This window comes from Bipolaris sorokiniana, assembly GCF_000338995.1.
Source record: "Bipolaris sorokiniana ND90Pr unplaced genomic scaffold COCSAscaffold_17, whole genome shotgun sequence".
NCBI classification, from domain to species: domain Eukaryota; kingdom Fungi; phylum Ascomycota; class Dothideomycetes; order Pleosporales; family Pleosporaceae; genus Bipolaris; species Bipolaris sorokiniana.
The window spans coordinates 912,289-937,303 of record NW_006911911.1 but is presented as its reverse complement, the minus strand read 5'-3'; the positions used below and the strand labels follow the sequence as shown (position 1 = coordinate 937,303).

Here is a 25,015-nt window from a genome sequence, read left to right as displayed (position 1 = left end):
TGGCAGCCATGGTGCTTGGGCTCGGGTTGATGGCCACAGCCTCGCCATTCTTTGCACACGGCCCACCCGACGTCGATATGCGCGGCAAACGTGCTTCTGATTGCTGCCCTCGAGCGAATTCCAGGCCCCTGGTGTGGGATGGCGGTGCCGGTGCCGGTGGGGGTGGGTGGTAGGTGTTGCATGCCTTCACGTCATCTGGCAGCTCATAGCCAGCCGGACCGCCCATACAATCCGCGCAATGAGGGGCAGTGCAACCTCCACACACTCAAGGCCCAGGCGGGGCACCCGTCGCTTCAGTCACGGATGCAAATGCATGCCGCCCTCCAACGGGAAGAGATGTCGTGCACGAGTAGTAGTAGTAGTATGTAGTAGTAGGCTGACTGCGGGGCCTGGGAGCTGTGTCTTGCTAGCACTTCAGGGCTACGACGAGGGGGCTGCCCGGCGTACATACATAGTACATGCTCACATACATACATACTACACATGTACACAAATACATACGTAGGCAGATCCCTGGCGTCAGCCGGCTGCTGACTTGGACCTCTGCCAGCCAGAGTACATAATAACGTACACATATCTGTATTGGTATCTTGCTTCTCGTTGCGACCATGTCGATCTTCTTTGACAAGAGGCGCCCCGCCGTCCAGCACAGCCGATGCGGTAAGGCGGGCTTGACCGCTTGCGCTCGCGTTTCAAGTCTGAGGGCCAGGCATTTTCCCCGCACGCCTTGCATATCCCAATCACAATGGGATACCCTTGAATCCGTGGCACCGGCTAAAAGCACTCCGAAGCGATGCTCCTATCGCCATGTTCAGCGTGGTAATGCAGTCGAGCGGAAGAGAGGGAGCAAGAGACGGTCGCATAGGGCATCAAGTCGACAAACGGGGACTGACGAGACGTTCTGGTCGAGTGGCTCGTAGTAGAGTAGTAGTGTGGACTGCCCCGCGTGCGGCCAAGCTAGCCACGGGCCAATCGGGCCCGGTTCCCAGCCATCGGTACTTGTCTCGACCGTACACACCCTACATCCACACAGCACATAGCATGTACACATTTGTATACGCACATACCGGCGCGGCTTCCATCCCCATTTGCTCTGCACCAAAGACCCGGTGCATATGGCCTTCGGGATTGATGCAGGGCGCCAGTCATAGCACTGCACATGGCCGTGTGCATGCACAACTGTAGTCGCAGAGTAGGCGCATAGCGTTGCGGCCAAATTCCGCCCAACAATCCCAAAAGAAACACAACCCGAGCGGCTGGCATACTTGGGTCTGTAAGTAGATGCACTTTACTGCCGAGCCGTACCATTCGGAAGTCCGTATGTAGTATAGATTCCAGCGGATGCCGAGTCTGTCTTGCGGGTCGAATCTGCCAGTTGCATTGTTGACCGTGGTGATTACGTCACCGTCAGACTACCCTAAAGCGACGACTATCTTCCACTTCGACTTTACCATTTTCCATATCTGCTTTTTGCACGTCCAAAAGTCCTAGATACCGGGAGTACGTACCATCTCACCTTCGCCATGACTACCAAATCAAGTCACACCGATGCATTGCAAACCCCTTGGCCTCCACATGTCCCAAAATGCTAAGCACTTCTTCTCTGCATTCACACTTGATAAACATTGATAGAGCCCATGTACATGCTGCAGAAGAATTATGTATGAAAGTAACACAGACTCTTCAGCTGAACGGTGAGCGCTCGTATAGGTAAAGCCGAGGTCTTGTCTTGACACACGGGAGAGCCGGCCGAATCAAGCTTAACATTCGCGTGTTATCTTACCCCCTCTTGGTGCAGCCGGATCCGCACCACTCTTGTTATCTGAAAGTGAGTGCCGGTGGTTGCCACTATATATCCACATAGGGCCCGTAGTCAAACCCCACCCATCATCCGCATGCTCAACAGTCATGTCGGCAGCACTACAAAACTTGGTCAACCTTGTCGCAACATCTGCCACGCGCGTTGCGCTCAATCCCATCGTGACCACCGCTCTCTTATGGATACTAACCAAGGGCCCTCCGCAACTCCGTCGTCAGCTCACCAATAGGATCCCAGCTCTTCGAGATTCAACACAATATGCGCAGATTGTAAAAGCATTGAAAGTGTGTCTTGCGTTGGGAATAGCAAGGGTTCTGAATAAACAGCTGAACCACGTAGCTCTAAATTCTGGAAGACTCCGAAGTGACAAGGCAAGATGGAACTGGAGTTGCGAAGTCGCTGTTGTTACTGGAGGGTGCTCTGGAATCGGGGAGCTTGTGGTTAAGAAATTGATCAGCAAGGATATACGGGTTGCTGTCCTGGACATTCGCCAACTACCACCGAGTCTGCAGAGCGGTAAGTCTTACCCTTGCACTACCACGTATCTCATATGCTAATTGTACTAGTTGCAAATGTCACATTCTTTGCTTGCGACATTACAAATCCAAATGCCGTCTACTCGACTGCAGAAAAGATCAAAGCAACTCTGGGCGCGCCTACGGTTCTTGTCAACAATGCAGGCATTCTCGTACCTCATACCATCTTGAACACCTCTGATGACCATCTCCGGAAGATCTTTGACGTCAATGTACTCAGCAACTGGTACACTACCAAAGCGTTCCTACCGGATATGCTCCAGCATAACAAGGGCCACATTGTGACAGTCGCGAGTGCGGCGAGCTTTGTCGGCGTCGCCGGTATGGCCGATTACACAGCGACCAAGGCAGCGATTTTAAGCTTCCACGAATGTCCGTCATCTGCCCTTGTTCTCCTATGCTACAATAAGCTGACTGGTGGGTAGCGCTCAACCAAGAACTCAGGTATCACTACAACAGCCCGAATGTGCTTACCACATTGATCCACCCCAATTGGGTGCGCACGCCTCTCATTGCATCCGTCGAGGACGAGCTCAAGAAGCGCGGTGCCTCTATCATTGAGCCGACTGTTGTTGCAGATTCAATTGTCAAGAGCATCATGAGCTGTAGTGGTGGACAGGTCATGTTGCCAAGTGATATAAGTAAAATAACTTACGTCAGAGGGTTGCCGAATTGGCTACAAGAGAGCCTCAGGAACAGTCTTAGCAAGTTGATCAGCAATGGTCTGCAGTAATCAAGGGTACTATAAGTATGTTTCAGCCGGGGCGTCTTGCACACACTATGCATGGGTCGGTAGGGTATGATACGACCGCCATAGTTACCACTCTAGGGACAAGACATGTAGCTTTCGGCGGCACTCGTACGGCGAGGCCCTTGTGTGGTGACACGGATATGGCTTGCTGGCGCTGAGATGCCGCTTTCAGTAGGTTTAAGGAAAAAGCGTCGAAGACTGCATGCAACGTGCCGTGTACGCATGAGGTGTGTGTGGGTGCTTGCCGTACTTCTGCCGTGCTGCGGTACCATTCACACGCCTACTCCTAGTGGCTCGGTGGATCGCGCAACAAAACACCGAGACGGACGCGTCGCGTTCTCCGCCAACAAGTCACTTTTGCTTCCACATTGAGCCAACAAAGTCTCAACCGCCATTTCCCAGTCGCATTGATTCACCACCATGGCAGAGGCACAGGATGACGTCCACATGGACACGCAGGACATGGAGGACGAGACGCCGCCCTCGGACGTCTTCATGGCACCGTCAATTTCCAAGCCGCATCTTCTGGGTGGTCGGTCTTACTCACACTTCTCACCCATCCCCAAGCAAATTGCAGATGACATGGCACGAGAGGTTGTCTTGGGTGTCGACGAAGCAGGAAGAGGCCCTGTATTGGGTACCGCTACTCCGCCCGTCTAAGACGATGACTGTGACTGACACAATCCAGGCCCTATGGTATACGCCCTCTTCTACTTACCAATCGAACTGCACCGCTCCCTCCTCGCCGAAATCCACCACTTTGATGACTCCAAGGTGCTCAAGGCCAATGTCCGGTCCGATCTTATGCGCACGCTCTGCACCCAAGGCACCGATCTCTACGAAGCCGGTGGGTGGGCAACGCGGCTGCTATCTGCACAAGACATCTCCGCGCACATGCTGCAACCATCCGTGTACAACTTGAACGCTCAAGCTATGGATGCGACGATTGATTTGATAAAAGAGGTCCTGGCCAAGGGTGTTAACGTCAAGGAGATATACATTGATACAATCGGCAAGCCCGAAATCTACCAGAAGAAACTGGAGAGAATATGGCCAACCATTAGCATCACTGTCGCAAAGAAAGCCGACAGTCTGTATCCAGTCGTAAGCGCAGCCTCGGTCTGCGCCAAGGTTACGCGCGACGCTGCACTAGACGTGTGCTACGAGCCCTACCACAGCCGCACCGATCCAGAAGCCGAAGATGGGGCACAAGTCCAAGCCGCGTGGGGATCAGGGTATCCGTCGGACGCGCGCACCTCAGCATGGATGAAGCAGAACATGGATCCCCTCTTTGGCTGGGGCAACGAGACTCGCTTTTCCTGGGGCACAGCCAAGGAAATGCTTGAGGGGAAAAAGGCCGATGTCAGCATTGACTGGCCGGCGGAAGACGATGGCAACGACATGCGAATGACGGACTTCTTCAATGGAAAAAACGAGGCAATCGGCGATGAACTCGTAGACTGGTTTGGAAAGCGGGTGACGGAAGAGATGGAAGTGTTTTGATTGCCTTGAGGTAACGCAAGGCATCCTTGCGCAAATAGCATTGCTAGCGAAAGCGGCGAAGCACACGACACTTGTTGAACACGACCATGGAAATTTCTTTCTCGGACACATCTTGACTCGGTGCGTAAGGCTGGTCTAGTGTATACCTATCGTCTGGGTAGAATACCCGGGCGTCTTCGTCGGTCCGTTGAGAGATTTGCACAGGCCACCAACAAGATGGGTTATCCAACGTCACATGCTCACATGCACATCGTCAGAACCAGTCAACCCACGATGACGAGTCTAAGCACAGCCCGCGCCCTTGAAGTAAAGCCGCATTTGCTGACAAGGGAGGCCCTTTGTGGCGCTTATGTCGACAATCCGATGCGAGCCAAACCAAATAGTGCGCCTAAGCACACGCCCCTTGTTGGGGCCATTTCCGTGCCTGCGTGTGCTTTACGTCTATGCGTCTCATTCTGCACAGAGTCCAGGCGTGCACGTATAAGTGTTGACGCTGGCTTTATAGCAGCCACTGAGCCGGATGCAGAAAAAACCTAGTCATACATAAACGCGCTTCACTTCACGTTCGGATCTAATTACGTCGCTACAAACAAACAACAGGCAGCCGCCATTTTCGCACCTTCTTCCTACCTTGCACAAAACCTTGTGACGCCGCGATTGGATTTTAACCACTGCGCCACCTTCTTATAGTATCGCCATTGAAATATTGTCATGAAATGGTGCAGTAGAGCTCCCCGTAATCACACGTCCTGGATCCATACGAGCACGACAGATAAGCAGCATACGAAAATGTCTCGATCAAGGAGCAACGAAGCCACACCCTGCCGCTGTACACAAAATGATAGCGTGGCGATGCAGATTTGCGAAGGCGGACGAAGAGGTGGTGTTGCTGCACGGGGAGAAGGCAGCCATTCCACCCTACCCAGCAAACGAGACAGCAGCATCCCGGCGCATCGATGTTTCCTACTTTCCGAAGACGAAGACAACGACTGGGACCCATATCCGCCTTCGCCACCGCTCTCTCCTAAAACAGTTGTCATCGAGCCAAGATCACGCTACAGTCAGCGCGCAACTATGTTGCACCAATATAGCTCAGCGAAGCGGCGACCAGGCTGGAAACCGAGTCTCAAGGAAGAGTTACTACGCAGAACATCGATGGATGCTGCCATGGGGCACACTGAACCGCGTGCCAGCACACAGACGGGTCGTAACAGAAGCAAGACGACAAGACTGCATTACACGGCCGAGGAAGGTATAGAAACTCCGCAACCACAACGAAGACGCGGATCAACCTTGTTGCATCCTTCCTCTCCAATCACAGGTTCGGCAATATTACACGCAGGCGCTCCACCAACGGACATCCAACCGCTACCACAGTACCATCCTTGTTTCGAGAACAGCCCAAGAATTCTTCTACGCAAGGGCTCCTCGCTACTCCACCCGTCTCCACCTCTAAACGACGCAGAATCGGAAGCCAACATGCGAATCGCGCAGCTGAAAACAGTCTTGTCTTTCCCCCCGAGAAAACAGTGGTGATGTGAGATTGATGTAGTTGTGTTTTTTCTTCTCTTTATTCACCCCTCATCGCTTTATTGCTGATGGTTACGCGAGACAAGCTTTGCTATGATAGATGCAGCTTTTTACAACAATAACCCTTTTATGCTACTAGACATTTTTGTATGTATGTGTTTTTGTGTTAACTAGTTCTTTTTTTTTATGTAGTTGGCTATCGATGTTATGTATATAGAGTATAGACCGATCGTACCCGCTTTACTACATGTTTTTTTTCCTTTGGTTCTGCGCTCACTGTAATGGTGTTTTTGTTAAGCGGATGTGGGAAGCAAAGCCCGATGTTGAGGAATGAAATGCTTGGTCTTCAGGACTTTGCATTCACCCGCCCAGAAAGATGCTGGTCGTCCAAATTTTACCAAATCTCTAACCCTTGTCTTGCTGAAATATTATTAGCATCCTGGATCATGCTATCCATCTACACCGCATGTCTCCTTCGATACTTACCTCTCCCCATTTCCCAGTCCGCGGAGTCGCGGCTTCAGGGGTGGCATAAATCACCGTCTACGTTGTTGGAAATCCGTGCACAACATTGCATCAATTGGGGCTGCTGTATAGCTTGAGCGGAAGATGTGGTGTGATAAATTATCGAATGAGGTCGGTGAGATCCGTGGGTGTATTGTTGGCTTGCGATCCCTGAGTGCATAGGGGATAATGAAAGCGCGGAGGAGCAAAATGGTTGGGAGGCTTCTCTTGCTTTGCTGGTAGCCCGCGGACGCACTAGGAGTGAGTTTTGCTGTTTTTCTCGCGCAAATGGGCGTTTCGTCTTTTGGGATTTTTGACGTTGTATTGTTCGAAGTTGTTGGAGTGTGTTCATTTTTGCCTGTGCCATGTAGTTAAGGCGTGTGGATGTTGGAGATAGTGAGAAGGCTGGAGGTAGTAATGTCTTCGACGCGTGCAGGGCACGACATGTACATAATGATGCTTGCAGAGTTTGAACTCCTCGCCTTTTTCAATTAATCTACTGCAATGCTGGTTACAGACGAGATCGTTTCCGTGAGATACAACTTGCTGAGAATGAACCGCATGCAGACGAATTCTTGGCCCAGCTGTACGCCTCGTTGCGTACTACTCAGCGCTACTATCTTTCAAACTCTCTACGCAACATATATCGATTAAATACCAGCCAAAATTATATAATGCTTGCTGACAGATTTCGATCATTTTGCGCGATCCTTGCTTGATCTTTCCCTGAGGTATGTGACATGACAGTACACTAAAGGATGGCATTCAAAAACTCATTCAGCATTGTATTATGTGAATCTCATAGTCTTATTCCAAGATATGAAGTTTTCGCAAAGCCGGTACTTAGCTATACTGGAGTATGAGTGAGTGGCTATAGCAGTTTCCTCTCTAGCTGGAGAGACTCCGCTTCTCCAAAAAGAACGACCCCCCAAACAACATAAATTCAATGCTACTACGTCGGCAGGTACCCGAAAAGCGCAAAAAAAGGAAGATCTATTGCATCGGCCGGGAATCGAACCCGGGGCTAGCCGACGTTGTCCAGCTGGGACCTTTGAAGGACCAGAGTGGATGGCAACGGCTAATTTTACCACTAAACCACCGATGCTGAAAACATAGAAGGTATTACTACCTGAGTGACCTAACCAGGGGTCGAACCTGGAATCTCTTGATTTCGGATGTGAATCGTAGTCAAGCGCCTTGCCATTGGGCCATTAGGCCAAGCGATTGCTTAGTAATTTGATGGGGGATCTTGAAATTGAAACATATATTATCATCACAAATATTTGAAACGGAGTCAGAAGTGGAGAAGTCAACATTTATTTCTCGGAAGAGGGAACTGTAGTGGGGTGTCCATTTGAAAAAAATTCAGTGTCCCACTGTGACTAGGGAGGGGCCGAAACTTTCCGAAATCCGGAATTTGACTTGGCGAACGCGTAGTGGAGCATCCCTGAAATTTCCATTCTCTTTGCCTTTGTTCTTTCTACGAGAAACATGGTATTCATTGTAACTTTCCAGCACTGTGAAAGTTTTCCAGGATGAGAGATGATTTTTTTTCCTTCAAAGATACTACATGAGCAATTGATTCATGTAGGTATGTTCGCCCTAGCTTCGAGACATGCCTTGTGTCAACCCCATTGAAACAATAGTTACAATAGTGGCTGCGCAGTCGGTCTGAGTAACTCGTTACATGCTTGCATTGAATAAAATGGCGCACGACTATCAATTCCATCATCACCTAATTTGAGCTCCAGCATTTTAGGTGAAAGCCGAGAAGACAAGAGCTAATATACCCGAATGCAGTAACTACAGTTACACTTTTGTCGTCAATATTGAATAATACGAAGAGAGGGGGAGAGAGCTTGGTACTGGTTCAGTAGAAGAGCAATTCCCAATCATGTCAGGCCTATCGCAAGTACGCTTGCTTGGCACCGTACGTAAGGATCAACCTTAACTATTATTAACGATGGTACTGTTTCGGGAATGTCTCCGAAGAATTCCCTTTACCAAATGAGTAGCAACAATATTTTGGTTCAAAATCAATTTAATGGTTTCAAGATTGTTAAGTGATAAGCGACACTATGTACTTCTTGAACTCTCTGCCCACCATGGTACCCGCTCTAAGCGATGAAGTATGTACTTGACACGAACGAGTTGATAGTTGTGATGCGATTACCGATATATCAACAAGTGCTATTTCGGCTTCTATGATCATTCGTATTGTCTTGGACACTCCGATACCGATGTAGATTTGCGATTGGCGGCACCTGATAATACCAGGCCTCTTGAATTTATGGATCATACATTTGATGCCATATCACCACCGTGGTTCTTAGCCCAGACCATTACCGCGTGTTTGTCATAAGGCAGATGCGTTAGGAACAAGCCTGGTAACTCAGATGAAGATGCCTGCAGCCTTGCATAAGTAGCGCGATTTGCATGTGCAGCGACCCGTACCATTCGTCGTCGCTACCATCTTTTGCATACGCGACACTAAAACCCAAGCGACATATCTTGGCCCAATGGTACCACCAAAGGAAGATCAGAACCCAAGAGGGATGACCGCGAATGGTTAGGCATGCATGTCGCCACCACAGGGCAGCTTGCTGCAATATCAAGGATGACGGTAGCCGGCGCCATGTCTTGCGGTATGTACCTATCTTCCGGCAAGTTTAAGGTACCGCGACTCAAAAGAAAACATGGTGCTTGCTCGAAAATATCCCGACTGACTCGACAGTTCCCGTCTTTGTGAGACGTTCGAGAGCTGTTCCAGTGCGCCACCCAGCTCGTGTTCTCAATACTTCAAGATTATCCGCATGGCTTGTGTGACAATATCGTTTCTCCACAGTCCCACCAAGGTAGTCATTTCCACAGACAGCCACGTCAGCCGCCTTCTGTTACTCAAGGGGCCGAATGAAGGATCTTGTAGTCGGGGTTCTGATATCCGGCTCTACCACGGCAGCTATGCAAATAGCATAGGGTTTCAGGATCACCCTATGCTCCTAAGTATTTAGTCCCATAGGCTACATCGTTGTTGAAGTGAGGTGGCTCGAGAGCACGCGTTGTTGAGCCGACGAATGTACGTACGTAGCGTGCCAAGAGGAGTCTTTGAGGGCTTCCCCACCGCCGTATTCTCAATCTGTCAAAGGAAAAGCGTAAGCCACGATGCCCATATATCGACTTCCCCGCGGCAGATGGCAAAACTAGTTCAGATGGATCAAGATACGTGACAGGCATAGACAAGTTTGCACATTACTTTTTCCAGAAGCGTGTTTCATCGCAGCGCGCTATTTTGCGAGCGTCAATTCCCACCTTGTCCGACTGTCGACACATACCAAACGACAACGGCCGAACTGCAACAAACGTATCATGGGTGCTTGAAAGGAACCGGAAACTTCACCCGGGTCTCTTGCGTTCTGCATACCATCATAATGTTGGGAATTCGGAAGGATACCTGTTCGTTAGCATGTCGATCACGAGGAAAAGCAAAGTGTTGCTTGATCACCTTTCCAGGGGGGAAATGAGCCTCCCTCCGCGTACGCTCGAGATACGCAAACCTATCTGTTCTTTTTCGATTGTTCTTTTGGGCGCATCCTACGATATCACCTGGCTCAAGCCTACAAGCCACCATCCGTATCGGTGGAAAAGCGTGGTGTGGCAAATGCATAAGCACGCCTGTCAACGAGACGAACGCTTCCGCTGTGTTTATGGCGCATTGATGTGGCTATCATCCTGATCAGAATCTATGCTATCGCGGGGATGGACTTGGAGAAGTGGACCTGCAGTAGTGTGTAAAAAAAAAAGCACATTGCTTGTCTTGGTTCGGAAAAAGCTACTTACATGGTGCCGGGATCAAGGCGCGCCCTGTAGAAAAGCACGCAACTGCTAAAAGTATGGGGATACTCCATGGCCAATCTCATGCCAGTATCCAGCACCACCTGTGCCATGTTGATGTGGCTCTTTGGGACGCTAACGACCCCGTAGACCAGGGACAAGTCCTATACGCCCAAGGCTAGCATCCAGCTCCTCCACTCGTGTACCTTACATGCAGACGCCGAGCACTTGTATGGCCCGAACCGTGCATATGCTGCCCCTGGTTCATTCTAGGGACGCCGATGAGGAGCTGTGAACCATGCGTAACTATGCAGTATTACTGGGGGTTTAAACGCCATGTTGTATCCGTCTTATGAGATACCCTCCTCTAGATACCCTGATCCCTCCACTCCAACTCCACATCCACACACTCCTTTCTTCTCTTCAAACATTCGTTTCGACATTCCTCCTCTTCTGAAGCCTCTTTGGTCAAGTTGCATACCTTCTAGCAAACGTCAGTACACCACTGCATTCTCATCACACCATGGGTGGGGATGCAAGTGTAGTCTCTTCTTCAATACTGCCTCATGCTTCACTCGCCCATGACCAGGGACCTCTTCATCTTGCTATCGTTGTCACTCTCGTCTTGATCGCGCTCGTCATCTACTCATTAAGGGTGTTTACACGTGCAAGGCTACTTCACTCATTTGGCTTTGATGATGGACTCATGTTTCTGGCTGCGGTATGTTAAGACTAACGACACAAGCACTACATAACTAACATCTCGGCAGCTGTGCGCAGTAGGTGTTTTCGTTACATTTACTGGATTAGTGGAGATAGGTCTCGGACGAGAAGATCGAGACACTGCGTCTCTAGTTGAAAGCGAACGGTTGGGTCCATGGATTTGGGCACTAAAATCAGCCTATATCTTCGGGCTTGGGCTGGTAAAGCTGTCAGCCGCCTTCACGCTCTTGCCCGTATCTAATTCTAGATTCCACGCCTATGTATACATCTGCCGCGGAGTCCTAATCATTGGAATCATGTGTAAGTTTCCGCAGTAAGAAACAAGATGGAGAGGCGTCAAGCTAACGTGAATAGTCTTGATATTTTGGCACACACTTGAATGGTTCATTTCAATTCTCATTCATTGCATGCCTCTTGTAGCGGCTTGGGACTTCTCATACGGCGGGAACGCAAAATGCATGTCGCGAATTGAATCTCAGCATTGGGCTATGGCAAATTATAGTGAGTGACGCCCTCTTCACCCTAGTGAGACTATACTGACGCTTTGTATCAGTAACCAATGCAACTTCCAGTCTCTTACTGGTTGTACTCGCGGTCCCTACCATCTTCGGCTCATCTTTCAAAATCGGTGTTAAAGTATACCTCGCACTAACAACTGTGTTGGCGCTTTTGTACGTCCAAATCCTCTCGGAGTATCTTCAGTCTCGCTAACATCTCCATAGTTCATGCACTATTGCCATAATTCGAAGCCGAATGGTCGTTGTTTCCTGGGCTGAAGTAGGGGATCGAGGCAGATACGACTTGTCCTTCATGACCTGGGGCACCGTCGAACTTACAACAGCCATGATAGCCGTGAATCTTGGTACCTTGATACCTCTTGGTGGAGCCATCAAAACACCAACAACAGAGCCTCCGACTCGGCGCTCTCCCCCCAAAATCTCCGGTCCGGTAGCGGGAAGCGCTGTCCACGTATCCCATGGCGATGTCGACTCCATCTTCAATGCCGAGCCCAGTGCCTCCTCCGAATCAAAGCAGCGCAACAGTCAGTACTCTGGCCAAACAATCATGTATCGCCCCAACACTGCATACTTCCCCGCAAGTTACACCCATCCCGGTCTTACGCGCTTCCACGACGACGAATCGAACCTAGATTTCGACATTGAAACCCCCTCTACCCGGTCGACGCGCAAACTGAGAAAACCATTCCCGCCTTCACGCTTCTCTGGATCGACGACATATACGGTTGACACGCGCCGAATAAGTAATTGGTCGCAACTAAGTGGATTCACATACTACTCGCATGCATCGTCACCTGAGTTCAGCAACCCACAAGAGAGCACGAACAGGATGTCAGTTGGTCCAAAGGAGTTGGACGAATTTAATATGCACTCCGAGAGAGATTCAGGGAGCGCGAGCAGTGCAGGCGATGAAAACCAAGAAATTCGTGTTGTTTCTGACGAAGAGAGAAGAAGCGGGGGGTTTCCAACTATCTTCCTGGAAGACGACGTGAGGCACGTATACAGCCCCAGGTGTTAACAAGTTGAGAAAGAAGACGGATTTGAGACATGCGCCGGGTTTTCTTAGAAGACACAGTCGAGTCCGCAAAACACTCCATGCGATTAGCGATAGTGGACAGTGACCCAACACCCAGGCGAGGGTGACTTACGTGCGATAACTGCATTCCTTTGTTTTCCTTTGTCAACATCAGAATCGACATCATCGGAACATTTTTCCTTACTTTGTGCAAAAGCGCCAACATATTAGAGCCCTACTCATTCACGCGAATATCTCCTATTACCATTCTTACCAAGCTCCCTTAGTATATCATTAGCGCTGGAATGTTTAGTATTAGAACGAATAAGAAACAGAATTTCGTTTTTTCATTCTCTAAGATACAATCTCGTACTCATATGCACCTGTGATCGAAAGCTTAGTGAAGAAGTTAAAGCGATCAGATCCAGCGTTTCTTGATGTACTGCGCCTGGTAGCCACCAGGTAGCTCGGTAACCCAACCGTCAATGTCTTCGTTAACTACGCGCGGTACGGTGCATTTGTTCATGGCAGCTGCATCTTGCGTCTTGAGCGTGGGACAATTGACATAGCAAGGTGAGTCGAGGGCTCGCTGTAGCGCGTCGCCTTTCCAGCCAAATATATAGTCGCCGTGATTTGCATAGCCTGTCCTATTTGGTAGCATGAATGGTTAGCAAACTGCGCTACAAAGCAGTGTAGATGCTTGATTTGAGACAGGAAGAAAGAAACGTACCTATCGCCAAAACTCCAGACAAACGGTTGACCTCCATCTTCGGGCCATTCAGTCAGGTCGTTGAACGAACTCGTATCCCACACAACTTCGTAGAATAGCTGGCTCATTCGGACGGGATGGCTGGCTGGACATGGTCCGCCGGATTCAAAGGTCCCGTGCTCAGGATATGCCATATGTGCCATGTGGTTTGGAGAATCGAGGTTTTTGCCATCCCAGCAGCTAACATCATTATTAGCAAAGAACGTGGCTTGAGAAACATACGAGGGACACAAGGGTCTCCTTACGTAGGAAAGCGAACAGCTGTCATGATGCCGGTTTTACACGGTTTATCTGGGAAGTCGAGGGTTTGCGGATCGCGGGTGTCGATGTGGTCGAGACAGGTAAATGTTAGTTGTCTGAAGCGTTCAGCTTCTTGCTTCGAGCGTGCGTTGACGTCTCCGATGAACATGCGGAAGCCCTGGTGTTGTCAGTCGATCGTGATGCACTTGATAGAGGTGCGGGCCCAGAGGGTTTGGCGTACCGGCTGGAAGGATTGGACCTTTGATGTTTGCTGGAAATTATAGAGTCCGTCTTGCATGTAATACACTGTCATTCCTCCATTGACGCCATTGAAGCCTGAGTTGGGAATTTGAGGCACGCGCTTGTACGTGCCGTTTCTGGCCTTGAAGTAGCTATGGCGCTTGGTATTAGGGTTTTTCTAGAAGTTGGATTGTAGACCTTACAGAACGGCTGTCCAGTAGTTCTGCATAGAGTTTAGTGGAAGATTTCGGGAGAGCATTTTACAAGTTTTACTCACGGAGAAGTCCTCACTGAATTGGCAAGATGTGCAAGTTGACTCGCCTGGCATGTCTTTCTCCGGATCCATGGTTATGTTGAAGGAATCCTATGCACGCTTAGTCTTGTTCAATCACAGGTGGTGAGTTTTTGTACCCCTCCGAGAATTTGGTGAAGATGCGGAGAGGGAGCTTGACCGGGCGTGACCAGCGGGTCTAATCTATCGATAACTAGTTGTGCGCAGGGAAAACGTAGCAGCGCTGTTGCAGGAGCAGCAAGTGCAAGAGTTGTAACGCCAAACAACCTCATGTTGGCCGAGAATTAGACGGTTTCGATTTGAATATCAGAAATAGACAAAGAGCGGCTCTTTGTTGCTGAAAAATAACTTGTACAGTCCGGTTAGATTTTGCAAGGCTACAAAAATCAAATACGGGAATTTCAAGTATATAAATTGCGTTTCAAAGATACTCTCTGTAACTGATGTGGGCAGTACTGCACAATATTTAGTCGCAAGACGGAAAACAGCACTTGGTTTCCCACGTGGAAAAGACGATCATCATTGTAGGATGCATTGCTCCGATGACCCTGGCTAGCCGTGTTACCTTCTGATATCTTTTGAAGCCAAGTGCAGTTTATGTGGTATGCCAATCTACTGTGCTGGGCGTTGAGGTCTCCTGATCAGCTTCTGATAGGTAACCAGGTCTTGAACTTCCTAACATTCCTGTTTGGTACAATGCACTTGCGGCTGTCAATGGGGAACCAGCTTTGATCCATGCTGAAAAATTCCACTTTTATTGAGTGTTTCATCGTATTCAGCCGTTCTTAACGATCAGTATTCATCTCGTGGTACATGTCTTGACTTTGCTTCGGCAGTTGTACTGAACACCGGAAGGGCGGAGGACGCCCCACCTATATGGTATTCAATCAAAGGAGGAGAAATCCATCACTGTCCATGGCTATACCGCATCATATTAATATTGGTGGATGTCCAGACAAGGTTGTACAAGCCTTAATCTATCCTATTTTACCGACGCGCTAAGTTGTGGGGTCTTCTCTTGGGTGCTGTCTATCACCATTTTTGGTAATTGCACGGAGTTATCGTCGTATCCTAATAACGTCAGGAGAGCAAATGGATTTCATGATTGGAGGAATTCATGGTCCTAAGTTGGGTCGCTCGGAAATTCCAAGGGCTTGTAGACGCATACTGATGATACCACCGTAGGGCTTTGGCCGGTTGAATATCGAAATATTGAACAGAGATCCGAGAAGCCATGAGCAGAATATCCAGATACATTGTCACGCCATCTGATGGTACTATAACCGATGTTTGTAGACTGCAATTGTCGGAATCCAGGATATCCCTCAGAAGGACAAACTTTTGCGTTACCCACGGCTTGCATAATCCATTTGGCTGTCAGCTCATTGGAAAACATCTTGTTACACTATTTACCCCTACACAACGGCCATGAAACTCATCAGCCTTCTCAGCGCTACGTGCTGGTTATCATTCGTATCTGCCGCCTTTGATTACAATAGAGGAGGAGCGGTACTCAAGGCTCCTGACGGCGATTCGTTCCAAACGGTCACTAGTACCTTCACTGTCCCAAACTTGTCCGGCTCAAACCGATTATCGATATGGGTTGGTATTGGTGATGGGCTGGAGCAGAACAACATTCTTAGTGGTGGCATCGTCTACAATAGCACTCTGAAAACTTTTGCTTCGTACTTTCCAGGCCCAGCAACAGATACGACTTCGGCTGTTCCAGTAGCAAACGGCGATTCGATCACTATCACGGTCAATATTACACTGACAGGTGGCACGGTGACGATCGAGAATAATATGCAAAACAAGAGGACGACACAGATTGTCGCAGCACCAGCAGGCGTTGAGCCAACTTCATTAACTGCACTGGCAGCAGATTGGTTTGTTCAAGCCTACCAAGTGATTCCTGGCGAACTTGTAGCAACGCCAGACTTCGGCACGGTGTCTTTCACATCCATAAAGGCGACGACGAAGGGTGGAGTAGATGTACCAGTCTCAGGAGCTGGACGATATGAGATCCAAGGGACTAGTGGACAGGTTAGCATCTATATGAAGTCGTCTACTCTAGCTAATTCTTGACTAGATGTATTCTCGAACGACAATCTCCGACGCAGGTATCTCGGTGCAGAGACAAACCGTGGGGAAGTAGACGAGCGTATGGATTTTCTATCAGTTACTATAGAGAGACCTTTTGAATCACATTGTTCATGGTTTCCATCAGCCAAATGTATATGTGAAAGTAAAAGCGCCAGGGTCATGTCTCATCCTGGATAGATGTCTGGATCTATGCTAGATCGTATTCTCGTTAGTTATGGAAAGTTATCTTTTGTAGCTCATTTTTCAAATTATCACAGATGATCTAAGAAAATTAAGGGGCGTTATCAATACTAAACGTAAGCGTTGTGGCGAGCAGAGAATATGTGGTCCAAAGCTGCTGCGGGATATCGATGACGTGCCCCTCCCACTCCACACTTCCAGACGCGTCGCGACACCTCGCCCATAGCGCATGCAACAGGCGGACAGGATGCGCTTCAAGGCATCGATACAGAACATAACAACCTTTACAAGTAGGTCTATGCCATTCCTCCAGAACATGAAATTGCTGACAATTACACAGAGCTCACAGCATCGCTTAATTCGCTCGGTCCGCTTGCGTGGGTCAAACTCAGCGAGGAGCAGGTATGCTTCACAATTATACCAGAACAGGGCACCCAAGTATGGGCGTAAGTCTGACGTCTAACCGTATGTTTGTCCCTCGTTCTAATGAAACATAGTGTTCTTTCTATTGTAAGCGTGGAGAAGATTAGTCGACAAAAGCAGAGCCTTAACGTGTGGCGCAGGACTCCATCTTTGAGACCATCAGCGTGCAATCAGCAGCGAACAATGTCATCAACCTTGAAGTACCCCTGGCATCACTGAATCGCGCTCTGAAGTCAGCAATTAATGCGACATCAGCTCAAATACGCCTCACCAAAAAGGATAATCTGCCTATGCTCGCTCTTACCATTGTCACCACCACATCGTCCAACACATACAGCGCCTTCCCCACAGGCAACAATGATGGCTTCGATACTGCCTTCGAAAGTGACTTTGGTGGTGGCAATCGCGAGACAATCGTGACCCAAGAGATACCTGTGCGAGTCCTCGCGCCAGACACAGTCGCTCATTTGCACGAGCCAGCCTGCCGAGAGCCAGACGTGCACATCATACTGCCGCCTCTAATGCAGCTCAAGAGCATCAGCGACAGATTTACTAAGCTGGCGCTCGCAGACACAAAGACAGGTAGCACCACTACTTCGGCTAGAACGCGTTTGGAAATCGCAGCAAACATGCATGGCTGTCTGAAGATGAGCATCAGATCTGATGCTATGAACATCTCATCCATTTGGACTGATCTCAACAATCCAGAACTTGATCCAGGTCACGTGGCAGGAGGTGAGAATGGCATTGCGGAGCACCCCAGTACGCGCATGAAGCAGCTCGGGAGCGCTGATGGACGAAGCGATGAAGGTTGGGCTGTAGTGCGTATTGATGGCCGTGACTGGGGCAAAGTCATGAGCGTCGGTAGACTGGGTGGGCGGGTCATTGCATGTAGATGGCCCCCATACACGGCACTTATTACCGATTGTCATGCTGACTTTGCGCAGGCTTCTGCCACGAGCACGCTTTGATCTTGTATGTTTACTTGCCTAACGACAATGGCGAGGATGAGTCGGTCTTGACAGTACGTTATGTTGCTCTTCACTGGTTTGCTGAACAGGTTGCTCACTTGAACGTAGTACTTCATCAGCTCCTACAGCGCATAGTCATGAGTCACTAGTATCTTTGCAGTCATCACCTAGTGCTACCACTCCTAGGAGAAAAGAGACCCTGTAATCCGCATACTGTTATGCAAATCCAAACTACGCTGTTGAAACTGCATCATGCAACCTCGCATCTACTCACTGCCCACTCAGCCTTACCCGTCCGCGGGACCCAACTACGTAGATCAGTCATGCAAGGCGACTCAGACCCCATCAGCCAGGGAGAAAACAGCCAAAAGAAAGAGCCAAACAGCGAGTTCCGAAGCTATCTACATACATTTCTTTGGCTGTGCATTTCATGCTGTTCGCATTCACCGTACTTCAAGCCCAAAGTGACTCGTATCGCTCCCTCACGTTACACCAAAGTCCCAAATAAATGCCCATCCCTCGCCTACCCCCGTACACGCCCCCATCTCCAATTACCTCTCGCCTCGTGGCGCAAGCACTAGGCGGAGCGCCCCATCCCATCGCGCCGGGAGCCCGGGAGGCGGAATCGCGGAAATGCGGAATGCAGTGTCTCGGATCCGATACGAACACGTGTTTGGCCAGGGACGCTACTATCGAGCTATGTAACAATGGTAACACTCCGTGAGGCTATGAATGGTTTCCATGAACATCCGTAGATCGCCTACCTTCTCCCACAGTTAATAGAAAATGACTGCGAATGAGTCGAACTAGATCACTGCGAAAGTCAGACGGTGATACCCAACAACCTCACCATCCAGCATCGTTCGATTCCTTGGATATTGGGACATAATCCAAGCAAGAAAACCTCTGAACCTCCCTACTGCTACTGCCTACAATCCGCATAACCGCATTCCCCACGTGTCGTTCGCACTCCCCATCCTTCCCACCCTTCAAGAGAGAGAGAAAAAAAGCACCCAAAATAAACCCCTCGCAACAATAAAATGGCCCCAAATACTCCCGAGTTAGGATAAGCGCAAGGCCCCAGGCTGACAATCACGTTCGGGGGATCCAAAAATAAACAACCGCATGCTCTCGCTCTGGGCTCACCGCACCGGCCAATGAGAAAGGGAGGTTGCCATGTAAAGGAAAAGCAAGAGTTGCCGGTTTGGGCGGATGCAGCGTCATGTCAGCATAAGGGAGTCATATTAGGATTCAGTCAGTCATGTCAAGGTGGTCAGTCAGCCCTACAAGCGCTTGTCGCGCTTGTTTTGATTTTGCGTGTCTGGACAAGGTATGTGTGTGGTGGATGGGAAGGATGATGATGTGGGGGTGGATGAGAGAGAAAAGAACCTATTTTTGGGGGGTTGGGTTCGGGCCTCGGTTAGGTGGGTAGGTGGGATACAGAGGTGAGGGCGTGCGTACGTGCGGGACCTGCAGAGGAGAACTTGGAGGTGTGGCTTTGGGGCTTGTGGGCATGTTGCGAGATGGGCGCGTATGAAGGGGGGGGTGATGGGGGGGAAGGGAGGGGGGTATGATGGGAGAGTGTTGGTGCGGGTGCAACGATACAAAGGTAAGTATTGATTGCTGTCGAGGTATCCCGAATGTTCTGCTACAAAGGTATGCGAACATTGCTCGTTCCGTCAATCGATAGCGATGACAGCGATTTTGTGCCTTGCTGCCTGGTTTTGCGCCTCGTTGTGTTCCCTGCATATGCATATTCCGACTCGCACACCCATGACTTGTTCCCAAGACGTTGGATACCGATGGGAATTTAGGTCCAGCCATATCCTCAGGGGTTATTGTTGCCATGTGCTTGCTGCTGGTCAGTTATTCCCGGTCTCCTGGTCTGCCGCAATGCCTGCTCGCTCGTGGCTGTCCTTGGGGCCATCCGAACATGGCGTATTTCCCAATGCCGAGTGACCGAGAAGCCGAAGGAACGTGTGAGAGCATGCAAGATGTATTGGATAAGGATCGGGAGTCAAGCTTCGAGGCGTACATTGTTTGCTGTGTGGGTGAATAAGGTCTGCGAGCGTTTTCCCCGTCAGGAAATTACTGCCAGCTCTTCGTTCGGGGAGTAAATCCTTCACAGCCCTCGTGGGTGTACAGCCCGCGTTGTTTTAGCATAGGTACCTTACCATACCAGACGAACGTTGGTTCCTGCATCCCAAAATACCAGTGTGGAGATATGGCCGGTTCAGCTGAGGGCTGGCAGCGGTAGCTATACCCAATAGAGGCATATAGTCGCCCACTATGATAGTAGAATGGGTGCTAGAGGGCAGTACAGCTGAACATTGTGCGCTGAACGTACCAGGATGCACCAGAGGCCGTCGCTGAGGGCTGCACACGTCGCCGAAGGGCTGCATGACGAATGCTACCGTTCCCATTGCCCAGGCACCATTTGGCATAGACAGGCATATGGGTATGCGGGTAGGGCTAAAGCACAAGCGCTCTGACATGCACCTACGAGTACATATGCTAGCGATAGTGTCGGAGCAGCATCTTGGCTAGTACTGCAACTTGATTCGCCTGCCTCAGGCTTCACCCAAGCCCCCCTCATCTGGGTGGCGGGCCCGAGTCCAAAGCAACACGATGCAACGTTGCGCAGGTGTAGTTTGCACTTGGACACGGCTCGCACAACGAACTCTGGCTACGTACGCATGGCTCGCTCAGAAGCGGTATCTTGTAAAAAAGAACATGGGCGCTCCGATAGGATTCCTGCTATGGAGTAGTAAGAGTTGTGCAGTGCAGATGGTTGACCAAAACGGGAAGTGAAAACGACCAGCAACGAAGCTGCATGACTGTGTCAAGCCGTCCAATGACATGGCGAAGTGCGCTTATGGATGAACAAAGCCGTTCGGGGAGGAGCTCGCATGGGCCGCCCAAGGCCATGGCGTGGGGGAGGTTGGAAGAGGAATGTGGTTGCTGCAAACCCAGTCGTCTCGCATCGTCATATCCTACTCTCGTCATTGTAAGCAGCAATTAGGAGCACCACCAAGACGTTTGGAGCAAACTCTCGCACTTTCTGCCTTACACATGACCAAGCACGTGTAGAATGACTCTTCTTTCCTTGTGCTTTGTAATCCACACGGAAAAGTCACCAATAAGCAGCTCTGTCCCACGCTTTTCTGCACGCTTCCGTGTAAGTAGTCAGCAAGCCAAGTTAAGCTGCGCACACTTACATACGTACATACACACCCATCCACATTGTCTACCCATGTCGCTCTTCCCCCTGCTCGTCCGTGCATTTGCATCACATTGCGGCTCTCTCACCCGGCGGGTCCCTTGTTTTCACACTGCCACGCTGCCCTAGGACTTATTCCTGTCTTCCCAAGCAGAATCCCTATAGCGTGTTACTGCGCACCCCCGCTCGCCGGCGACTAACGGCTACGGATGACTAGATCGTGGCTTGAACCAGGGCCGCGCGCCCGCCACCGTTCCACCGCTGTAGTTGGATAGGCGTAGTAGGCGTGTATGGTCGCTGAATAAAAAAAATGGCCTGTGCGTATATAGACGGTTTGGATGCCTGGCTGAAAAAGAAGGCGGAGAGAAAGTTGGAACGGATACGCAAGCTCACAGGCATCCGAGCGCCCTTTTTATCTTCCTTCCTTTGCCCGTCCGGTTCCCGAGTGGTACTATTCCCATTTCCAATCTTCCGTCGTCGTTTCTAGTCGACCTCTTGTTTCATATAAGTCGAGTCCGCATCTCTCTTTTTGTGTCTCGGTTTCAGTCAGACATCCAGTCATCCATCCTTCTCTTTTACGCCTTTCTTCAGTCATCACCAAGTGTGTCTTGTTTCAGCACCAACATCATCCACTTGGATACTACTCCGCGTACTTGTCGTCTTAACCAACACTGTTTCACTCTCAAGACTTCAGTGCGAGACATTCTCATCTTCGCCATCTTCCATATCAAACAAAGTCTCAGACAGACTACGAACAAAGCACTTTATCAAAGTCTCAGCAATGTCACCATCAAACACCCAGGAGGACGCCGCTGCCCAAGGCCGTGGCGGATATAACTAAGACCCGAGCGGGCCGTGCCGTCAAACCATGCCGGGACTCACCTTGAAACACATCAGCATTACTTGTGGCCTGTTCTCTCCTTCATCCTGGCCCTCAACTCATTTACTCTGTACCATGACGATACCATGATGAACACGATACCCTCCATTTCGGCCCTTAAACTCAACCAACTATCAACCTCCCTACGTTGATATTTTCTTCTCCTCTTTCAACACTTTCAACACATTCACCAAACTTCATCTCTTGTACTTTTAGTTTCTCTCTCTTTTTTTTTGTTACCTTACCCCTCCATTTCTTCTCGTCTTTTTTTCTTTGGATTCAGGCATAGCGAGCGACGGCGTCAAGGGAAGCAAACCTTAGACAGGACAGGGATACCACGGATCAAAGGCATTGCTGGGCGTTTATTTGGGATACAAAGGAACATGTTGGGATACCCCTTTCTTGTTGTGTTAATGAACATGTTATGCTCGGGTAAACAAAAGGAGCATACGGGTTTTTGGGATATGGTATACACAGTGTAGGAGTTTTTGGAGTTTGTTGTATCTTACATTGACCTTTTATTTTTTTGTTTGAATTGATACTTTAAACTGATTTTGATCGTCTTCTTGAATGTCCTTGGGTTTCCGCTTTAGGACTATCAATCAGAGCAGCATGGTTACGTTGGTGGCTTCTTGTAACCACCCTGCTAACTTTGCTGCTACTTGATCGCACATTCTAGGCTAGCCCCTCTATTTTTGATATCCCCGTTTGGAGTTTTTGGTAAACTGACAAAATCGTATGAGAATGTTGCTACTTTCCAACGCAGAATCTAACAAAATACTAATATTAGCGAAATGTCCATAACAAACCTCCGCCAATGACAGCGACACATGAATGGCGACCACCATTTTGAGGCCCCGACGATCCACAGGTGCTGTGCCACAATCGGTACAGCACGGACAACGTGATGCTACAAGCGTTATGGCTTATCCCCAGGACACATGCGCTTAGCCCCCCTTCGGAGCCTTACGTCTGACTCTCGGGGGGCCAAAACCAAGGAACGCCTTGAGGGTTCTTCCAGAGCGTTGCACAACACGACCAGGCAAAGAGACAGGGGCCAGGGTGACTTACTTTTCAAAAACAACCCCCAAAACTTCTTCGACATCCCCGCTCTCGCCTCGGCCCGTGATACGAGCCAGGGCGTCAGCAGCGGACCGTAGACATTCGGCAGCGACCACAACGTCCACTTCATCTGCCTCGCCATCCTTTTCCGCACCGGTCGGGCATGCAACTGACGACGAACTGTTGACGGTCGTGAGAAAGGCAGAGAGGTGGCTGAGGCACTCGGATAGGAGAAGACGCTGACGCTCGGTTGCGCCCAAAGATTCTTGCCATATGCTTGGATCCGGATCGGAGTCGGAGTCGGGTACAAGTGCCGTGGTCATAGATTTGAAGATGTCTTGCAGAGTGGCGAGGAATACCGGTATATTGCCAGCCGTGACCTCTTTGCAGGAAATGAAACATACCCGGTCTTCGGGAAGCCCCAGCGTACAATGAACTTTCTGCTTCCATTTTCGTTGACCGGTGTCAAGAGCAGAGATCTGGTCGCTTTTGTTGATAGCGACTATAACATTGATGCCAATGTCAACACACTGCTTCGCCGTCTTCATGACCTCAACATCCATATCGGCTGTAGCATCTTGGACGACAATCAAGACATCTGACTCGAGGGCCCTTTGCTTAGCGCGCCTGATGCCTTCTTGTTCTACAGCTCCAACCACGTCACCACCCACTAGGCCAGCCCTGCGTAAACCAGCCATGTCGCCAATCTTCACGAGCCATCCACCCAGATCCAGTCCTACCTCGACCACATCTCGCGTTGTGCCAGCTTCATGGGAGACGATGGCAGCATCTCGCCCAACGATACGATTTAACAAGCTGCTCTTGCCTGCGTTGGGTGCTCCAAGAAGCGCAACACTAATTCCGTTGCGCAGCAATTCTCCACGTACAGCGTTGGAAATGTGCGCTTCCATCTGTGTGCTCAAGACCTGGACTTGGGATGCAACAGAGGCACACAACACTGCCGGTGATTCATCAAAGTGTTGGTCTTCGGAGAAGTCGATCAAGGCTTCAAGCTCACCCCGCGCCTCCAGTAGCAGTTTGCGCCACTTCTCATAACGCTTAGCCAGCGAAGAAGTCGTGCCTCTCACAGAAAGTTTGCGTTGTTGCTCGGTAGAAGCTGACAAAGTCTCGCCTAGCGACTCGATCTGGGGCAGGTTCATGCGATTGTTGGCGAAAGCGCGTCGGGTGAATTCTCCAGGTTCTGCATATTGGATCTGTGAGCGCATGAATGCTGGAGTTTCTGATACTGTGCCACATTCAGGTATAGCTGCCAGCACTGCACGCACAACTGCTGGGCCGCCATGTACATGCAGTTCCAAAACATCCTCGCCAGTCACAGTTCTGGGCGCTGGGAAGAACAGAACAAGGGCACCCGAGTCAAGTATCGTCGCAGGCGAAGGCGGTGAATGTGGGGCATATAATTTCCGGAGAGTCGCATGCCTGGGCTTAGGGAATTCAGTGGAAGGACAAAGGCCTTGATATACCTGATAGACGTTCAGTATTTCGCTATGCGGCATGACATGGTGGGCCGAGGGTCACCAACCTGCTTGCATGCTGGACCAGAAACGCGAATTACGGCTATTGCAGCCCTTCCGGGAGCCGTAGAGAGCGCATAAATGGTAGAGTCTTCGTGATTTGCATGGTAAAAACGACGCTGCGATTCTCTCAAGGTGAGTTGGACATGGTGGTGGGGTTCATGGCGCAATGCTCTGATCCGTGAGTAATTGAGAGAATTGAAGACGTAGTGAGATGAAATATTAGAACTCCGCAGTCTCTGGTGACATATGCGACTGAGAGCAGCAATTTTGGCTCTCATTCCGAGCTGATTCATCACATGTTCGCCATTTTTGCCAATGTTTTCAAGACGGGAACATGAGCAAAGATGGAATGGTTCCACACACCTCC

General features: G+C 49.9%; 10 protein-coding genes and 2 non-coding genes across 12 annotated transcripts; 6 read left to right on the top strand and 6 right to left on the bottom strand.

The window, feature by feature from the left end:
- Nucleotides 1–212: 212 nt before the first annotated feature.
- Nucleotides 213–782, bottom strand: COCSADRAFT_258970 (uncharacterized protein). Its single transcript, XM_007706979.1, has 2 exons — nucleotides 452–782; nucleotides 213–396 (listed from the first exon to the last, which is right to left on the bottom strand). The coding sequence occupies exons 1-2, from the start codon at nucleotides 731–733 to the stop codon at nucleotides 298–300; spliced, it is 381 nt and encodes a 126-aa protein (XP_007705169.1). The 5' UTR covers nucleotides 734–782; the 3' UTR covers nucleotides 213–297.
- Nucleotides 783–1,806: 1,024 nt separating this feature from the next.
- COCSADRAFT_41309 (uncharacterized protein) lies at nucleotides 1,807–3,187 on the top strand. Its single transcript, XM_007706713.1, has 3 exons — nucleotides 1,807–2,335; nucleotides 2,386–2,727; nucleotides 2,781–3,187. Exons 1-3 carry the CDS (start codon nucleotides 1,909–1,911, stop codon nucleotides 3,086–3,088), a joined length of 1,077 nt encoding a protein of 358 aa, XP_007704903.1. The 5' UTR covers nucleotides 1,807–1,908; the 3' UTR covers nucleotides 3,089–3,187.
- A 339-nt stretch (nucleotides 3,188–3,526) lies between these two features.
- COCSADRAFT_30912 (uncharacterized protein) lies at nucleotides 3,527–4,609 on the top strand (the record flags this gene model as incomplete). Its single annotated transcript, XM_007706637.1, has 2 exons — nucleotides 3,527–3,743; nucleotides 3,795–4,609. The coding sequence occupies 2 exons, from the start codon at nucleotides 3,527–3,529 to the stop codon at nucleotides 4,607–4,609; spliced, it is 1,032 nt and encodes a 343-aa protein (XP_007704827.1).
- Nucleotides 4,610–5,398: 789 nt separating this feature from the next.
- COCSADRAFT_165006 (uncharacterized protein) lies at nucleotides 5,399–6,145 on the top strand (the record flags this gene model as incomplete). Its single annotated transcript, XM_007706978.1, has 1 exon — nucleotides 5,399–6,145. One exon carries the CDS (start codon nucleotides 5,399–5,401, stop codon nucleotides 6,143–6,145), a length of 747 nt encoding a protein of 248 aa, XP_007705168.1.
- A 1,495-nt stretch (nucleotides 6,146–7,640) lies between these two features.
- COCSADRAFT_t86 lies at nucleotides 7,641–7,748 on the bottom strand. The gene has a single exon. It is a non-coding gene; the product is annotated as a tRNA-Gly (tRNA).
- A 29-nt stretch (nucleotides 7,749–7,777) lies between these two features.
- COCSADRAFT_t85 lies at nucleotides 7,778–7,861 on the bottom strand. The gene has a single exon. It is a non-coding gene; the product is annotated as a tRNA-Arg (tRNA).
- Nucleotides 7,862–10,836: 2,975 nt separating this feature from the next.
- On the top strand, nucleotides 10,837–13,065 carry COCSADRAFT_128216 (uncharacterized protein). The gene is made up of 5 exons (XM_007706977.1): nucleotides 10,837–11,195; nucleotides 11,245–11,497; nucleotides 11,552–11,698; nucleotides 11,751–11,868; nucleotides 11,920–13,065. Exons 1-5 carry the CDS (start codon nucleotides 10,998–11,000, stop codon nucleotides 12,731–12,733), a joined length of 1,530 nt encoding a protein of 509 aa, XP_007705167.1. The 5' UTR covers nucleotides 10,837–10,997; the 3' UTR covers nucleotides 12,734–13,065.
- Nucleotides 13,066–13,148: 83 nt separating this feature from the next.
- COCSADRAFT_101851 (uncharacterized protein) lies at nucleotides 13,149–14,543 on the bottom strand (the record flags this gene model as incomplete). The annotated part of the gene is made up of 7 exons (XM_007706976.1): nucleotides 13,149–13,377; nucleotides 13,461–13,679; nucleotides 13,745–13,917; nucleotides 13,981–14,131; nucleotides 14,183–14,202; nucleotides 14,257–14,343; nucleotides 14,391–14,543. The coding sequence occupies 7 exons, from the start codon at nucleotides 14,541–14,543 to the stop codon at nucleotides 13,149–13,151; spliced, it is 1,032 nt and encodes a 343-aa protein (XP_007705166.1).
- A 1,156-nt stretch (nucleotides 14,544–15,699) lies between these two features.
- COCSADRAFT_175986 (uncharacterized protein) lies at nucleotides 15,700–16,426 on the top strand (the record flags this gene model as incomplete). The annotated part of the gene is made up of 2 exons (XM_007706975.1): nucleotides 15,700–16,314; nucleotides 16,361–16,426. The coding sequence occupies 2 exons, from the start codon at nucleotides 15,700–15,702 to the stop codon at nucleotides 16,424–16,426; spliced, it is 681 nt and encodes a 226-aa protein (XP_007705165.1).
- Nucleotides 16,427–16,739: 313 nt separating this feature from the next.
- On the top strand, nucleotides 16,740–18,270 carry COCSADRAFT_258920 (uncharacterized protein). The gene is made up of 7 exons (XM_007706974.1): nucleotides 16,740–16,844; nucleotides 16,895–17,000; nucleotides 17,052–17,064; nucleotides 17,118–17,296; nucleotides 17,351–17,868; nucleotides 17,925–18,001; nucleotides 18,057–18,270. The coding sequence occupies exons 1-7, from the start codon at nucleotides 16,784–16,786 to the stop codon at nucleotides 18,081–18,083; spliced, it is 981 nt and encodes a 326-aa protein (XP_007705164.1). The 5' UTR covers nucleotides 16,740–16,783; the 3' UTR covers nucleotides 18,084–18,270.
- A 1,492-nt stretch (nucleotides 18,271–19,762) lies between these two features.
- Nucleotides 19,763–20,402, bottom strand: COCSADRAFT_194200 (uncharacterized protein; the record flags this gene model as incomplete). Its single annotated transcript, XM_007706973.1, has 3 exons — nucleotides 19,763–20,068; nucleotides 20,123–20,255; nucleotides 20,296–20,402. The coding sequence occupies 3 exons, from the start codon at nucleotides 20,400–20,402 to the stop codon at nucleotides 19,811–19,813; spliced, it is 498 nt and encodes a 165-aa protein (XP_007705163.1). The 3' UTR covers nucleotides 19,763–19,810.
- Nucleotides 20,403–22,510: 2,108 nt separating this feature from the next.
- Nucleotides 22,511–24,961, bottom strand: COCSADRAFT_153254 (uncharacterized protein). Its single transcript, XM_007706972.1, has 3 exons — nucleotides 24,654–24,961; nucleotides 23,120–24,594; nucleotides 22,511–22,817 (listed from the first exon to the last, which is right to left on the bottom strand). Exons 1-3 carry the CDS (start codon nucleotides 24,939–24,941, stop codon nucleotides 22,799–22,801), a joined length of 1,782 nt encoding a protein of 593 aa, XP_007705162.1. The 5' UTR covers nucleotides 24,942–24,961; the 3' UTR covers nucleotides 22,511–22,798.
- Nucleotides 24,962–25,015: the final 54 nt, after the last annotated feature.

Excerpts from the sequence above, each read along its gene's own strand:
- COCSADRAFT_258970 (XM_007706979.1), bottom strand. The coding sequence starts at position 733 with ATGCAAGGCGTGCGGGGAAAATGCCTGGCCCTCAGACTTGAAACGCGA. Across the intron at positions 397-451 it reads TGTATGTGAGCATGTACTAT|CTCCCAGGCCCCGCAGTCAG; the intron begins GTATGTACGCCG and ends AGCAAGACACAG.
- COCSADRAFT_41309 (XM_007706713.1), top strand. The coding sequence starts at position 1,909 with ATGTCGGCAGCACTACAAAACTTGGTCAACCTTGTCGCAACATCTGCC. Across the intron at positions 2,336-2,385 it reads ACCACCGAGTCTGCAGAGCG|TTGCAAATGTCACATTCTTT; the intron begins GTAAGTCTTACC and ends TAATTGTACTAG. Across the intron at positions 2,728-2,780 it reads GATTTTAAGCTTCCACGAAT|CGCTCAACCAAGAACTCAGG; the intron begins GTCCGTCATCTG and ends ACTGGTGGGTAG.
- COCSADRAFT_128216 (XM_007706977.1), top strand. The coding sequence starts at position 10,998 with ATGGGTGGGGATGCAAGTGTAGTCTCTTCTTCAATACTGCCTCATGCT. Across the intron at positions 11,196-11,244 it reads GACTCATGTTTCTGGCTGCG|CTGTGCGCAGTAGGTGTTTT; the intron begins GTATGTTAAGAC and ends ACATCTCGGCAG. Across the intron at positions 11,869-11,919 it reads ACAACTGTGTTGGCGCTTTT|TTCATGCACTATTGCCATAA; the intron begins GTACGTCCAAAT and ends ACATCTCCATAG.
- COCSADRAFT_258920 (XM_007706974.1), top strand. The coding sequence starts at position 16,784 with ATGCAACAGGCGGACAGGATGCGCTTCAAGGCATCGATACAGAACATA. Across the intron at positions 16,845-16,894 it reads GAACATAACAACCTTTACAA|AGCTCACAGCATCGCTTAAT; the intron begins GTAGGTCTATGC and ends ACAATTACACAG. Across the intron at positions 17,869-17,924 it reads GGGTGGGCGGGTCATTGCAT|GCTTCTGCCACGAGCACGCT; the intron begins GTAGATGGCCCC and ends GACTTTGCGCAG.
- COCSADRAFT_153254 (XM_007706972.1), bottom strand. The coding sequence starts at position 24,941 with ATGAATCAGCTCGGAATGAGAGCCAAAATTGCTGCTCTCAGTCGCATA. Across the intron at positions 24,595-24,653 it reads CTGGTCCAGCATGCAAGCAG|GTATATCAAGGCCTTTGTCC; the intron begins GTTGGTGACCCT and ends AACGTCTATCAG.